The 16019-nt window shown below is 50.5% G+C and overlaps 1 protein-coding gene and 1 long non-coding RNA gene across 10 annotated transcripts in view; one reads left to right on the top strand and one right to left on the bottom strand.

Annotated features, from left to right (window-relative positions):
* Positions 1-16019, top strand: part of LOC126935316 (uncharacterized) — a 342634-nt gene that overhangs the window by 227145 nt on the left and 99470 nt on the right. The window lies entirely within an intron of this gene.
* ARAP1 (ArfGAP with RhoGAP domain, ankyrin repeat and PH domain 1) overlaps positions 1-16019 on the bottom strand; it is a 68402-nt gene that overhangs the window by 37191 nt on the left and 15192 nt on the right. For 7 of the 9 annotated variants that reach the window (XM_050756051.1, XM_050756052.1, XM_050756049.1 and 4 more), the window contains exons 2-3: positions 10919-11001; positions 4724-5274 (exon numbers count right to left, since the gene is read on the bottom strand). The exons of 1 other annotated variant lie outside the window; for it this stretch is intronic. In XM_050756051.1, coding sequence (XP_050612008.1) covers positions 4724-5232 — 509 coding nt within the window. In that variant the 5' untranslated portion in view covers positions 5233-5274; positions 10919-11001. The remainder of the gene's footprint in view (positions 1-4723; positions 5275-10918; positions 11002-16019) is intronic. One more of the 9 variants, XM_050756050.1, reaches the window with a different exon arrangement.

A 16019-nucleotide genomic window follows, 5' to 3' on the forward strand; every position in this document is an offset into this window, starting at 1 on the left:
CTGCTGGGTCTTAGGGCTGAGGACTCCCACAGCTCTGGCCAGGCGGGCTGCGTATGCCCAAGAATGCCGTGGGCCTGCCTGTGTAAGCCTGGGTCCCGTCTGGGCTGGTCTCCCAAACAGCCTGGCCCCTGGTCCCTGGGTGGGTCTGAGGCTGCGTTCTCTTGGAGGTTTTGGGGCCCAGGTGTGGCTTTGCACCTGTGATTTATGTCTTCAAGTTTTATGTCGTGCGTGTGTGTTTCTGTGTATAACTGTGGATCTGTCCAGGAGGGAAGAGGACAGAGAAAGAGAGAGAGAGAGAGAGAGAGGAGAAAGGAGAGAGAGAGAGAGAGTGTGTGTGTGTGTGTGTGTCTGTCTATGTGTGTGTGTCTGTGTGTGTGTGTGTGTGTATGTCTGTACCCAGCTCTGGTCTCCTAGAGGCTTCCTGCTTTCTGTCTCCTCCACCCGCTATAGCCGTGGCCAACACACACACTTCCTGAAAACACTGAGAAAGCGAAAAGTCACCCAGAATCCCCCGGGGCAGACACTTCCTCCCCGCCCCCAGCCTGCACCCCCACCCAAGCTGGGATGAGACAACCGACAGTGTCCACTGGTCTTGCAGGCCCTCACAGGGTGGAAGCCCAGGAAGTCCTGACTGACAAGTCCTGGCAGTGGCCTCTCACCACTCCACCCGCATAAGGAGACACAGAGAGGCTAGGAAAGAGGCTCTATGAAGGGCGCAAGTTCTGGCCTGGCAACAAGTGATCAGCCTCCAGGAAGACCAGGGATTGGCTGGACTGCGGGGCAGTCAAGGGCACAGGAGGGAAGCCTGGCAGTGTGGCTCCAGCTGGGCAGCTGCCTTCTGGGCACACACTCCCACTTCCTGAGGTGCCTCCAGGCATGCAGGTATCAGAGAGGGACACCAAAGGCCGGAGCAAGCTGGGAGGGGATCTGCAGCATGACCCTGGAACCTCACATCAGAAATGAGCCCTCTGCCACCCTCAGGGAAGCTAGTTCACAGGGCTCATATCTGCGGCACTTAGAGCTGAGTAGACCTGACCTGAAGCCAGGAGGCAGGGTCTGGACACTGGCTTCCCCTCTGCCGGGCTGGGTGACTCTGGGCAAGTTTCTCAGCATCTCTGGAAACCTCAGCAAGTTCCCCACCACGAGCTTAAATTAATGGTAGGGGGCCGAGTGCGGTGGCTCACACCTGTAATCCCAGTGCTTTGGGAGGTTGAGGCAGGAGGATTGCTTGAGCCCAGGAGTTCAAGACCAGCCTGGGCAACAAAGGGAGACCTCGGCTTTACAAAAGATTTAAAAATTAGCCAGGTGTGGTAGCACACACTTGTAGTCCCAGCTACTTGGGAGGCTGAGGTGGGAGGATTGCTTGAGCCCAGGAGTTCAAGGCTACAGTGAGCTATCATGGCACCACTGCACTCCAGCCTGGGCAACAGAGCGAGACCTAGTCTCTATTAATAATAATGACGATAATAATAATGGCAGGGGGTGCAGACTCTGGGGGTGATGTAGAGTCCCCCCAGGCCAGGCAGAATGATGAGACTGGTTCTGAGAGTCCTGAGCTGTGCCAGGGCTGGGAGGAGGAAACTCCATTCTTGCTTGTTTCTGATTTGCCTAAACCTTGGTCTGTGGCCTAGAACCCTATTGCAGCCTCGTTCCTCCCACCTGTCTCCTCTGAAGACCTCTCCCTTCCTAAAACATCTGGGATGACATAGGTTGGGTCATGGGATGGGGGACAGGGAGCTGGGGCAGTGAGCTCAGGGCCCTATGGCCCAGCTGTGCTGAGGGCACTCACTGGGTGCTGAGTCACATGCATGTTTACCCACATGCACCCCAAGCTCAGCACATGGCAGTACACAGGCTCACGTTGGCATTCATCGACTCACCCACACGATATACTTCCCAAGGGCCTATTAGGCACCCACTACTGTTCTAGATGTTGGGGATTCTGCAGCAAACAAAATCGACTAGGATCCTGGCCCCAGTGGAGCTGCCATCCTAATGGACTCACCTTCTTGGCAGCACATGTACACACACGTGCACACACTGGCTCAAGCCTGACAGTGCACAAATAACACAAAGGCCATGTACTGCTCAAACAGCACATGCACACCCACAGATGTACTCACACACTGTTGGGGTCCCCACCACAGCAGTAATGTGAGCACGAAGGCCCCAATAAACTCACATACACACCATTCCATGTCACCACTGAAACTACACAAATCCTTACATGCTTCCACATCTTAGTAGCACACACTCTCAGAACCTGTCTGTGTAAATGCACAGACATTCTACCACCCTGACAGCTTGCACTACCACCCACACCCATCCGTATGGGTGCACATACAGATTGGCCCAGACATGCCTCACACTGACTCAAGACCCTGAGAGTACATACATGCACACGCATCCACCCCCAAACTCCACTGGGGAGCCTGGAGATGACTGGCCTCAGCCACCACATGACCTTGTGTGAAAGGCCCTAAGGTTGAGACAGTGAGTTCCCCATCACAAGGGGTTGCAAGCAGGGGTAGGAAGGCCATGTCATAAGACACTGTGGTGGGACTCCCACAAGGCGGGAGTGGGCAGGAGCAGTGTTCTTCTACATGCCATGGAGCTGGGGGTCACAGGAAGGGACTGAGAGGGGACAGGGTGGCCAGTCAGGGTCCGTGTTGGCCCCCACCCTGATCACTACAGTACCCAGTCTTGGCCTGGTATACACACATGAGGCTCTATCTGCTGTGAGTTTTTTCTACCACAGGGCTTTGAAGACTGTACACTCTCTGAGTTGAGTGTGTACAAAGCTGAGGACTGCAGATGCCCATGACTCCAACTGCCAAAGACCCCAGGACACAGGAAGCCAAGCTTGGTAGCTTACCTGCTACCATACTCTGCTGTTGTAAGGAATAGTCCCAAATTGCAGGAAATAATTTTCTTCCAATTCTCTTAGCACAGAACAGATTTTGGGTACTCAAACTACAAGGGGCCAGACCTCTTCCTGACCATGGGGCCTGGCGTCCTCTTCATGTGGCCTAAATGGCTACGTTCAGACAGGCTCTGAGAGTAGGGGCTGGTACCCTGGGGCCCTGGGGTGTGGACAGAACTTCCTCCTACCCAGCTAGCCTCCTGAACTCAGATGTCAGTGCCAGGAGGGCCCAGAAGGCTGTGGAGGACCACAGAGGGCACCTGATGGGGAAACAGGCCCAGAGGAGCAGGTCCTCATCAGAGTCACAAAGCTAGCTGGGCCCGACCCAGGCATCCTGCCTCCCAAGCAGGAATCCAGGCCTCCACTGCCTGTCCGGGAGTCACAGGAAGGGCCTGAGAGGGGACCTGGCCAGGACTCTGCTTCTTCCCTTTGTTCACCCACTTCCAACCCCAGAGACAGACAGACAGACTTTCTCTCTATTCTCTTCTCTCCTCTATCCCCTCTCTCTCTCTGTCTCTTTCTCTTTCCCCGAAGCTAATGGGGTTGGAATAGAAAACGCTCCTGCATGCAGAAGCATGGTCACTAGAGGGCGCAAGGGCACCAGGAAACTTCTATCTGAGCTTCCATCCAGGTTCCTGGAGAGACCCTATACCTGTTACCAGTTGTGTGAACCCAGGAAAAGCATGTAGTCTTTTTGTGCTTCCACCAATCAACCCTCAAAACACCACAGCACTAGCTTGGCCTTCAAGGCCCCCTGACTTAATGCTCCTCCCTGGGTGGGAAGAATCTCCCAGACCCTCCCCATGAGGCCCCCTGAGTATGTTCTTGGTATCAATCCAGCCAGGGCCCCCTCCCTGCTGTCCCTCTGATTCGTTCATGTCCTGCATGAAGCCAGCACACAAATCTCCCAGAAGGTCTGCTGCAGGGATCATGGAGACCATGGAAGCACAGAGCCCAGCAGAGTGCCCAGCAATAAACAAACAGGGACCAGGAGACCTCTCTCCACACAACCCTTCCTCCTCCAAGAAGCCTTCCAAGATTAGCCTGACTTCGCCCAAGTGTTCCACCAAATCTCCCTCACCCCAAACACATACCTACCCTGTCTGCGGATGCTCCCTGACAGCCGGGCACCCCAGCAGATGCCAGGAAGGGAGGGCATCTGTGAAGGAGATTAACATGGAACATCCACAGGAGACAGGGGAAACTCAAGAAAACACAGGGTACCAGAAGCCCCGGAGGGGAAACAGTTCTGAGGAGGGAGGGCATGCCGGATGAGGCCTGAGAGTATCCCAGGATTTGGTGACATTTGGCAGTGGGAGAAGGAGAAAGGGTGTGAAAGAGCACAGCACCAGGACCTGGGCAGTCCCCTCACCCCCACCCCCACCCCACAGCTTTCCGTTTCCTCCACATGTTGCCTCTTGATGTCTAAATGCACCCTGATGCCCGGCAGTATCTCACACTTGCCAGGCCCCAAGCTGAACTCGACTTCCTCTCAAATTCACTTCTGTCCTGGGGTCTCTGGATCAGTGATGGCATGACTGTCCACCCAGCCACCCAAGACAGAAACCTGGAGGCCTCACTGGCACACGCCCAGCAGCCCAGGCACTGCGCTGAGCACCTGGACAGCTCTCCCCTCCTCCCGAGTCACCGGGCAGCTCTCCCATCCTCCAAGCTTTGCACACGCTGTTCCCCTGGCATTCCGAAGCGCCTTTCTTACCCCAGCACTAAAGGCCACAAACTCCATCTACCCTCTGGGATCCTCTGCTTGTGTGCCTCCCACCCTGGGTGGCATCCACTCACCTCAACAGCAGGCGGGGGGGTCCGGTGCGGGGCGGCACCGGTGGAACACTCAGCTCTGCCAAATGCCGCTTAGCCGGCAGTGGGGGCAGCACAGGGTCTGGGGCAGCTGTGGACGGAGTGGTGAAGCAGGTGGGCGGAAGGCAGCTCCTCCGGGGTGGGATGGGTGGGGCAGTGGGGAGCCCCTCATCCTCTGTAGCGGTGGGCAGCGGCTCGGGTGGAGTGGCGGGTGCAGGTGGTGAGCGGAAGATGTGGCGCTTCATGGGCACAGGCCGTGGGGTGGGGCGGGGTGCAGGGGCTGGTGGGGTATGGGCACGGAGCAGGCCAGCCAGGATGCGGCGGCGGTGGCCAGGGAGTAGCATGCCCATGTCCATCAGGCGGGCGTCGCTGAGACCTTGGCACTCAGTGGCCCACACCAGGCCATGCTGCTCAAAGAGCCCCGTGTACTGCTCCAGGTGCAATGCCCGCAGCCACTCGGCCACCGACAGCGCAGCATCCCCAGCCTCTGCCATGGTTCCTGCCAGCGGAGGCCCAACTGGCCTGACTGTCCAGAGCTAGAATAGACAGACAGGCACAGGTCAGAGGCAAGGCTGCCGAGGAGAGGTCCCCTCACCAGCAGTCTGCATGGCTCTCTCAAGCCATAGATTCAAGTTCTGTCCTGGAGCTTCCTCCCCTGTGCTCCATGTGCTAACAAGGCCAGGTACTGCCAGGTCTCTGAACACAAAGGCTCTTCTCTCCGCCTGAACCTCCCCAACCCTTCCCCTGTGCTATCCCAGCATCCAGCTCACGTTTACTTCTCTAGGAAACCCTCCATGATCTCTGGGGTTGGTACCACCCCACACCCCAACACACAGCCTTGGCCACTGCCGCGAGAATGGCCAGTGGCATGATTGGTGCTGTGTCTCGTACCTCCTCCTCACTGCCCTCTGCAAGACCCAGGGCAAGGCCAATTCCTCTGAGGCACCAGTTCCCAGTGAGGGCCAGGCCAAGGGCTTAATGAGCATTGAAGTATACCACTGCTGGTCCCTCCTGCAAGCCCAGTCTGGGAGCTGAGACTAGCCTCCCCCTACCTCCATGCCCCTGGAGGAAGTGAAATGCTGTGGGAGGTGAGTAAACCCAGCATCACATGGCCTCTGGGGGCCTGGCCCTGGAATTGGGTAAACCCTCCCACTAAGGTCATTCATCCATTTGTTCTTTCAAAATAGCCTGGCACTAGGCAATGGGGACTCAGGCTCTACCCCTGCACCCTGTAATCAAGAGCTCCTGGCCTGGTGGAAGTCAAGAGGTGATATGAAGAGAAGGTGACCAGAAGAGATGATTAGCAGATCAAAGGGAAAAGTCATCTGATCATCTCCACAGACACTAAAGAGGCATATGATAAAACTCAATATCCAGCTTACTTAAACAAAAATCTTACTAAAACAGAAATAAACTGATACCTTCTTAAATGAGAAAAGGATATCCATTTTACTGTTGTTATTATTATTCCTCACATTGCCCTGAAAGCTCTGGACAACAAAAATAAACAAGAGGTATTAAAATCAGAAAGGAAGAGATAAACTATCCATTTGTTGCCAATAATATGAGTGTTGAGTTTGAAAGCCCAAGAAGCTCAACTGAGAAACTATAACAACCAGATAGTTGGGTTCAAAATTAATATAACAGACTGGCCGGGCACGCCTGTAATCCTAGCACTTTGGGAGGCCAAGGCGGGTGGATTGCCTGAGCTCAGGAGTTTGAGACCAGCCTGGGCAATACAGTGAAACCCCATCTCTACTAAAATACAAAAAATTAGCCAGGTGTGGTGGCAGGCGCTTATAGTCCCAGATACTCAGGAGGCTGAGGCAGGAAAACTGCTTGACCCCAGGAGGCAAAGGTTGCCATGAGCCGAGATCATGCCACTGCACCCTAGCCTGGGCAACATAGCAAGTCTCTGTCTCCAAAACAAAACAAAACAAAAAACAAACAAAATTAACATAACAGAAATCAACATTTATAGGCAATAAACAGGTAGAAACCAGGATGAAAGACTCCATTTACAAGAGCATCACAAAATAGAAAACACCAAGAATAAACTTCCTAGGAGATAAACAATAGCAATAGGAAGAAAAATTGGGAGTGTTACTGAGGGACAAAAAGAAGACCTGGACAAATGGCAGAGCATAGTAAGTTCTGGATAGAAGACAACATAAAGAGATTAATGATGTCTAAGTTACTTTATAAATGTACACAATCCAATTAAATATGTACACATAATTTTTTTGAAGCTAAACAAGCTGATTTGAAAGTTCATATGGAAAAATAAACAAGCAGGAAGAGTCAGGAAAATTCTGGAAGCAGGGGTGGAGGGTGGGGAGGGTAAACAGTAGGAGTCAACCTCACCACATGTTAAAACATATTATAAAGCCATAATGGTTAAAACAGTATATGGTTACAGTGCGTGAACAGAACAATTAAACAGAACAGAAAGTTCAAAAGTAGACCCAAATACATATACAAATTTAGGATACACCAAAAGTAGCCTCTCAAACTCGTGGGGAAACAAGCAGTTATTAAGTTGTTGGGACAGCTGTAGAGCGCTCTCAAAAAAAACTAATGTGGATCCCTATCTCACACTTTACAACAAGAAAAATTACAGCTGGATCAAAGATTTCAGTATTTTAAAAAACCATGGCCAGGTGAGGTGGCTCACACCTATAATCCCAGCACTTAGGGATGCCGAGGTAGGCAGATCCCCTGAGGTCAGGAGTTTGACCAGCTTGGCCAACATAGCAAACCCTTGTCTCTACTAAAAATACAAAAAATTAGCTGGGCGTGGTGGCAAACACCTGTAATCTCAGCTACTCAGGAGGCTAAGGCAGAAGAATCGCTTGAACCCAGGAGTGGAGGCTGCAGTGAGCCGAAATCACTGCACTCCAGCCTGGGCAACAGAGAGAGACTCCATTTCAGAAAAAAAAATAAAAAATAAAAAATGAAAGGATTGACAAAACCATCTTAGGGCTGGGTATGGTGGCTCATGCCTGTAATCCCAACACTTTGGTAGGCTAAAGCAAGAGGACTGCTTGAGGCCAAGAGTTTAAGACCAGCCTGGGCAACACAGAAAGACTCTGTCTCTCTTTTTTTTTTTTTTTTTTTTTTTTTGAGACGGAGTCTCGCTCTGTCACCCAAGCTGGAGTGCAGTGGCCGGATCTCAGCTCACCGCAAGCTCCGCCGCCCAAGTTTACGCCATTCTCCTGCCTCAGCCTCCCGAATAGCTGGGACTACAGGCGCCTGCCACCTCACCCGGCTAGTTTTTTTTTGTATTTTTTAGTAGAGACGGGGTTTCACCGTGTTAGCCAGGATGGTCTTGATCTCCTGACCTCGTGATCCACCCGTCTCGGCCTGAAAGACTCTGTCTCTACCAAAAAAAAAAAAACCCTGAAAATTAGCCAGTTGTACACTTGTGGTCTCAGCTACTTGCGAGGATGAGGTGGGAGAATTGCTTGAGCCTAGGAGTTCGAGGCTGCAGTGAGCTATGATCACACCACTGCACACCACTGCACTCCACCCTGGGCAACAGAACGAGACTGTCTCTAAAAAATAATAATAATAATAATAATAAATCATTTCAGAGAGTCAAAAGCCTTTTGAAAGTGAAACAAATCCAGAAGGTACACAGAAAAGACTTAAATATTCAACTCCACAAAAATCAAGCATTCTTGCGTGGTAAAAAGCACCATAAGCAAAGCCAAGAGCTAAACAACAAACTAGGGGATATCTGCCACTCATATTCCACACAAAGGGCTCATTTTCCTCAAAGCTGAAAAGCATGCAGAAATAAGAAACGGATCAATCATCTAACAGAAAAATGGGCAAAGAGTATGAATGAAAAAATTTACAGAAAGGAAAATATAAATGGCTCTTAAATATCTGAAAAGGAACTTAACCTCCCCCATACTAGGAAATATGAATGTAAAATATTCTGAAATACTGCTTTCTACCTATCAGACTGTCAAAGAGCAATAAAGTTGGAAAATACAGGCACTGGTAATGGGGTAGGGCATCCCTTCCCTGGCTGTGGAATGCCTCTAGGCGTGAAAGCCCTAAGAGATGTAGATGTCTGGGCTGGGCACGGTGGCTCACACCTGTAATCCCAGCACTTGAGGTCAGGAATTTGAGACCAGCCTGGTCAACATGGTAAAACCTCATCTCTACTAAAAATACAAAAAGTTAGCCGGGCATGGTGGCAGACACTTGTAATCCCAGCTACTCGGGAGTCTGAGGTGCAGGAGAATCGCTTGAACCCAGGATGTGGAGGTTGCAGTGAGCCGAGATTGCACCATTGCACTCCAGCCTGGGTGGCAGAGACTTTGTCCCCCCAGCAAAAAAAAAAAAAAAAAAAAAAAAAAGAGATGCAGATGGTTGACCCAGCCACCCATAGGCATTTAGCCTGCACTTTTACTGGCACCCGCCAGAACTGACATATATAGAAGGTTACTGGCTGCAGTGCCTCTGTTTAATAGCAAAAGAATGGAAATAACCAAAATGGCTACCAATGGGAGATTGGTTAACTAAATTATGGTATAGTTGTGCAAAAGAATACTGAGCAGCCATAAGGATGAGGAAACTCCTTACATATTGGCATGGGATGATCTATAAGATACACTGTTAAACGAGTAAAGAAAAGTGCAGAACAGTTTGTATAACATTTTCTCTCTGTGAAAAAAAAACAAGGGAGAGCATGGAGCAGTGTGCAGCTACCGGTAGGTGAACAAAGCATCTCTGAAAAGACACATGGGGGCAAGGTGACAACAGTTACCAGCTTCCTCCTAGGAAGAAAACTAAGGCCTGAAGGGACAGGAGGGAACAGTGGAAGATCCAGAGTTCATAGGGCCTGAAGTTTATGGAGCCTGAAGCTTACACAATTTAGGCGCCCTATGATATGGTTTGGATGTTTGTCCCCTCCACATTTCATGTTGAAATGTGACCCCCAATGTTGGAGATGGACCTAGTGGGAGGTGTTTGGGGTCACAGGGACAGATCCCTCATGAATAGCTTGGTGCCCTCCCCACAGTAACAAGTGAGTTCTCACTCTATTTGTTCACATAAGAGCTAGCTGGTTAAAAGAGCCCGGCTTCTCTCTTGCTCCCTCTCTCACCATGTGACACGCCTGCTCCCGCTTCGCTTCGCTTTCTGCCCTGACTAAAAGCTCCCTGAGGCCTCACCAGAAGCTGAGCAGGTGCTGTTGCCATGCTTGTACAGCCTGCAGAGCCATGAGCCAAATAAACCTCTTTTCTTTATAAATTACTCAGGGTATTCCTTGATTGCAATGCAAAACAGACTAACACACTCTCCTTAAGAGCATCTCACTTTTGCAAAATTCACAAAAACACATGACCATGTGCACACACTGTTCGGGCCCCTCTTTACATCCTGGAAGGAGCCCTGCACCTCAAACTCCAGCTTCCCTGGAAATGCACCTCTGAGGAGAGGGAGACTTTTCACTTCAACATTATAAAGATGTCAGTTCCTCCAGGGTTAAGCTAAAACTTTAACACCATCCTAACTAAAATTACCAATTGGAATTTGTTGAGACCAGCAGATTCTAAAGTTCATATACAATGATATTAAAGATGTGTTAAGTGGAAAAGCAAGATGCAGAACAATGTTATGTAAACATCTTGGTTAAAGAAAAAGAAAAAATATACATGTTATATATATACGCAAATATAAACAAAGAAAACTGTACGGATATATATGACTGAGTTTGGGGAGGGGAACTGACAGCTGGGAAGACAGGAGACACTATACCCTTCTGTATCTTTTTAATTTTGTATCATTTTCCAAAAACTAAATAAAAATTAAAAGGGAATGTGATAACCATGAATAAAGCCTGAGAATGAGAAAGGGAACAAAACTTGCCAGGCAGGGAGGGGAATCCAGTGAGGAGATAATATACAAACAGACCCTCAAAATTCAGCCTGCTGGCCCCTGCCTTGTCCCTTCGTCCCATACCCCCTCCCCGTTCCAAGGTTCCAAGGCCTGCTGGGAGGCTCGTAGCAAGCTCTTTGGGCCTCACCCTCTGCCTCTCAAGCTCAGTTCTCAAAATGGAAAATGGGCTATCAGGTGTCAGCCTCCTTCAAGCCTCCCCCCACCTCAATGTTAAGGCCTAGCATGCCACAGCCAGCCCTGTTCCCACCACTCCATCTCCTGACTCACCAGCTGGGCTGCCAAGGACGCCTGGGTCCTCCCAGAGACAGCAGCTATTCTGAAGGGCTCCTCATCTTGGCCTGAGGCAGAAGCTGCAAGGACAGGGATGGAGGAGAAAGCCCATGAGGCAAGGCCACTATGAGATGCCACAGAAGGAGAGGGGAAGAGGGAGAGGGACAGGGAAAACGAAAGAAGAAATGGGCGCCAGGCACAGTAGCTCACGCCTATAATCCCAGCACTTTGGGAGGCTGAGGCAGGTGAATTCCTTGAGTCTATGAGTTCAAGACCAGCCTGGGCAACATAAGGAGACCCCATCTGTACGACAAAAATACAAAAATTAGCCAGGTATGGTAGTGTGTGCCTGTAGTCCCAGGAACTCAGGAGGCTGAGGTGGGAGAATCACTTGAGCCCAGGAGGTGGAGGCTGCAGTGAGCTGTAATTGAGTCACTGCATGCCAGCCTGGGTGACAGAGCCAGACCCTGACTCAAAAAAAAAAAAAAAAAGAAAAGAAAAGAAAAAAGAAGAGATGGGGAAGAGGTGGAAGAAGAGGAAGAGAAGGAAGAGGGAAGAGGAAAGGATTCAGGGAACCTCATGTTCATAGAAGCTGGCAACAGAAGTCAGACCAGAGGAAGGCCTTCCTGGAGGGAGAAGGCAGACAGACAGGCCTGTCCAGATGTGGGGGCCGCACAGGTGGTAAAGAGGAGTCAGGACTTCCCTACTCTCTGGCCCCGCAAGACCAGTGCTGGGATGTGTATAGGGGCAGACTGTGGAAGGGACAGCCCCAGGAAGGGTGAGGAAGGGACAATGCAGCCCCACGACTAAAGAAGTGTCCCTGACACAGAGCCTGTCAGGAGAGGTGGGGGACCTTAGAGGACCCAGGGACACAGGACCCTCTCCACTAAGCCTGGGGACCATGAAGTGGCCTAAGGGAACAAGTGGGATAACTGAGTCAGGGGCATGAGACCCCAGGGCCCTGCCCCTAAACATGTAGGGGAGGTTGAGGAAAACAGACCAAAAGCGGACGCTTCCAGGTAGAAGGAGAAAGAATAGGACACCCCTAGGCAGGCCACCACCCTTGCTATGCAGATGGCCAGGGCTCTGTGGGGCTAGTGACCAGTGGGGTGGCATAGACAGGTCTCCCTCCCCAGGGCCTAGAGCAGTCAGGTCTGCCAACACTAGGGTTAACTTCAAAACTGCTGTGCTCTGCATAACGGCTTCAGCAGGTATTCATGAACATTTTACATCTTACAATCACATAAACAGGTATTTATCTTAAGTAAACTCCATGATTATCACTTCCTAGGACAGGGCTAAAACAGGTATATATTTTTTAAGTATTTTATTTTATTTATTTTGAGACAGAGTCTCACTCTGTCGCCCCAGCTAGAGTGCAGTAGCGCAATCTTGGCTCACTGCAGCCTCCACCTCCCAAGTTCAAGCACGATTCTCCTGCCTCAGCCTCCCGAGTAGCTGGGACTACAGGTGCGCACCACCATGCCCAGCTAATTTTTGTATTTTTAGTAGAGACATGGTTTTGCCACGTTGGCCAGGCTGGTCTTGAACTCCTGACCTCAAGTGATCCACCCACCTCAGCCACCCCAACTGCTAGAATTACAGGTGTGAGCCACTGCACCCAGCCTTATTTTATTTTTGAGACAGGGTCTTGCTCTGTTGCCTAGGCTGGAGTGTAGTAATGCAATCATAGCTTACTGCAATCTCCAACTCCCAGGCTCAAGCAATCTTCCTGCCTCAGCCTCCCAAGTAGCTGGAACTACACGTACATGCCACAGTGCCCAGCTAATTGTGTTATTTTATGTAAAGACAGGGTCTTGTTATGTTGCCCAGGCTGGTCTCAAACTCCTGGTCTCAAGCAGTCCTCCCACTTTGACCTCCCAAAGTGCTAAGATTGTAGGCATAAGCCACTGCACCCAGCCCAAAAGTGAGTATTTAAAAAACAAACTTTAAGTAGCTAGCACTTCAGATGAAAGCGTTGGCAAAAATGGCAGTGCTACTCAAACGACAATTTAAAACAAGAAAAGGAGACTGGCCGGGCGCGGTGGCTCAAGCCTGTAATCCCAGCACTTTGGGAGGCCGAGACGGGCGGATCACGAGGTCAGGAGATCGAGACCATCCTGGCGAACACGGTGAAACCCCGTCTCTACTAAAAAATACAAAAAAACTAGCCGGGCAAGATGGCGGGCGCCTGTAGTCCCAGCTACTCTGGAGGTTGAGGCAGGAGAATGGCGTAAACCCGGGAGGCGGAGCTTGCAGTGAGCTGAGATCCGGCCATTGCACTCCAGCCTGGGCCACCGAGCGAGACTCCGTCTCAAAAAAAAAAAAGAAAAAGAAAAAGAAAAGGAGACCACATAAACAGTGCTTACTGCATGCCAGGTATCCAAGCACTTTATATTAACTCATTAAAGCCTCACAGCAGCCCTGGGAGGTACATATGATTGCTATCGCTGTTTAAAGATGAAGAAACTGAGATAAAGGGAGGTTAAATAACTTTTCAAAGCCACACACCTAAGAAGGAGGCAGTATGTATATAGTCTAGCCCTGTGCTGTCCAATAGCAGCCAGCAGTAGCCTCATATGGCTGTTGGACATTTGAAATGTGGTCCCTGGAATATGATGTGCTAGATTTTGAACACAGTGGATTTTGAAGACTGAGCACCAAAAAAAAAAAAAGAATGCAAAATATCTCAATAATCTCCCTATTGTTTACATGATGAAATATATTATTAACATTACTTTCACTTGGACAGTTAAAATTGCATTGTGGCTTACACTCTATTCATACTGGAGACTGTAGCTCTCAGCTTTATTTTTTAGACAGGGTCTCGCTCTGTCACCCAGGCTGGAGTGCAGTGGCACAATCTCTGCTCACTGCAACCTCTGCCTCTTAGGCCCGAGCAATTCTCCCACCTCAGCCTCCCAAGTACCTGGGACTACAGGCTTGCGCCACCACGCCCGGCTAATTTTTCCATTTTTTTTTTTTGTAGAGATGGGGTTTTGCCATGTTGCCCGGGCTGGTCTTTAGCTCCTGGGCTCAAGTGATCTACCCGCCTCCGCCTCCCAAAGTGCTGGGATTACAGGTGTGAGCCACCAGCCTGGCCATCAACTCTTAACCACTCTTCATGGCCTCTCAAAACACAACCTGAGGGCCGGGCACAGTGGCTCATGACTGTAATCCCAGCACTCTGGGAGGCCGAGGCAGGTGGATCACTTGAGGTCAGGAGTTTGAGACCAGCCTGACCAACATGGTGAAATCCCGTCTCTACTAAAAATACAAAAAATTAGCTGGGCATGGTGGTGGGTGCCTGTAAGCCCAGCTACTCAAGAAGCTGAAGCAGGAGAGTCGCTTGAACCTGAAATGCAGAGGTTGCAGTGAGCCCAGAACACGCCATTGCATTCCAGCCTGGGTGACAGAGTGAGACTCTGGCTCAAAAATGAAACAAAACAAACAAACAAAAAAACCTGAGCACCTGCTATATATAGGCCAGGCACTGTGCTAAGGGTTTAACACAGATTGATAGATGATGGTCCCAACCACCCCCACTAGAATGACAAGGTCTGGGAAACAGGAAACTACTTCTCTCCCTGAGAAAAGCCTGGCTCCCTACTGGGCCTCTCTCAAGTTCCTATTCCTGCACTAAGGGCATCTGGCTAAGTTCAAAGACATGGTGACTGGGCACTGATACCCCTTTGGAACAGCCCTGTTCAAGGCACTGCAAGCATGAACCAGACCTCAGACCTGGACTGGCCCTCCAGGAATCTCAGGCTGGAAGGGATCAGATACCATCATCCAGTAAAAACAGCCTAGGGGGCCCTCAACCAGACTGGGGTCAGGGAAAGCTTCCTGGAGAAAGCAGCAAATTGGAAAAAGTTCAGAGCAGTGCCCTGCTAAGCCACACTGCAGCCTGAGGCAAAGACAGAATCATCAGTACTGGTCCTCTTTTTATTTAAAATGTTAAATGTTTTATATTTTGCTCATCATGGATTTCTGGCATTCATTTTTATTTTTAAATGGCATTAAATATTATATACCTCGATTACTGACCTTTTTTAAATAAATAGTTATTGCTTTTAAATTTTAGGTATCTTTTGTTTGTTTTTTTTTTTTTGAGAGAGGGAGGGTCTCGCTTTGTTGCCCAGGCTGGAGTGCAGTGGCATGATCATGGCTCACTGCAGCCTCAACCTCCTGGGCTCAAGTGATCCTCCCACCTCCCCTTCCCCAGTAGCGGGGACCACAGGATCTCGTGACCAAACCCAGCTAATTACTGAGTTTTTTGGTACCCCCTCAAATTCTGCAACAGAGGCAGGCGCCTCACTTGCTTTACCCTAATCCAAGTCCTAGTTTGGAGGTTTAAGCCCCTCAGCTGCTATGACACATCACTGAGTCCTCATCCTCAGGAAGGCAGGGACCTGGCAGAGGGGAGAGTCATCCTGTTGCGACAGCACAGCCAAGAGCTGAGGGATTTCCCTCCTCTCCACCCCAAGGGCCCAGTCAGGCCTCAGCACCCCCACACCCCCTTCCTGACTCTCCTTCTCTCTCGTGTCCCTCCAGCGTCTCTCTGCTATGCCAACTACGGTCCCACCCCCATTCAAAGCCTTTCCATGGTTCCCAGTGCCTTCAAGCACTCCTTGGTCCGTCATTCAACTTCATTCAGTTCTGACGTTTACAGATGAAGAAACACACACCCCCAGGGAGGAAGTGACTTGCTCAAGTTGTCAGTGACACCCCAACCCCCAGCCACGCTGGGCTGGCCCTGTCCATGACTTCCTCCATGTCACTTCTCACACTAGGCACTGGCCTGGCAAACAGGGAGCCCCCGAAACTGTCTGCTGACAATGAATGAGTAAACCGCATCCTCCCATCTTCAGGTGGCTCCAGGCCACCTCCTCCAAAAAGTCCACCCTGACTGCCCCCTCAAGCTCCTAGTCCTCTAAGGCTGAGCCCCACATCTCAGCACTGCTTCTGCTCTCTCTTTGGTTGCTCATTTTGTGGGGGTCCACCTCCACCCAATCCCCCATGTATCCTGGAGTATCCTGAGAGTCCATACCCTTTCTTATCTCCTCTGCCATCCACAGTGGTACCCAGGACCTGGCTG

This window comes from Macaca thibetana, chromosome 14 (assembly GCF_024542745.1).
Source record: "Macaca thibetana thibetana isolate TM-01 chromosome 14, ASM2454274v1, whole genome shotgun sequence".
Taxonomy (NCBI): domain Eukaryota; kingdom Metazoa; phylum Chordata; class Mammalia; order Primates; family Cercopithecidae; genus Macaca; species Macaca thibetana.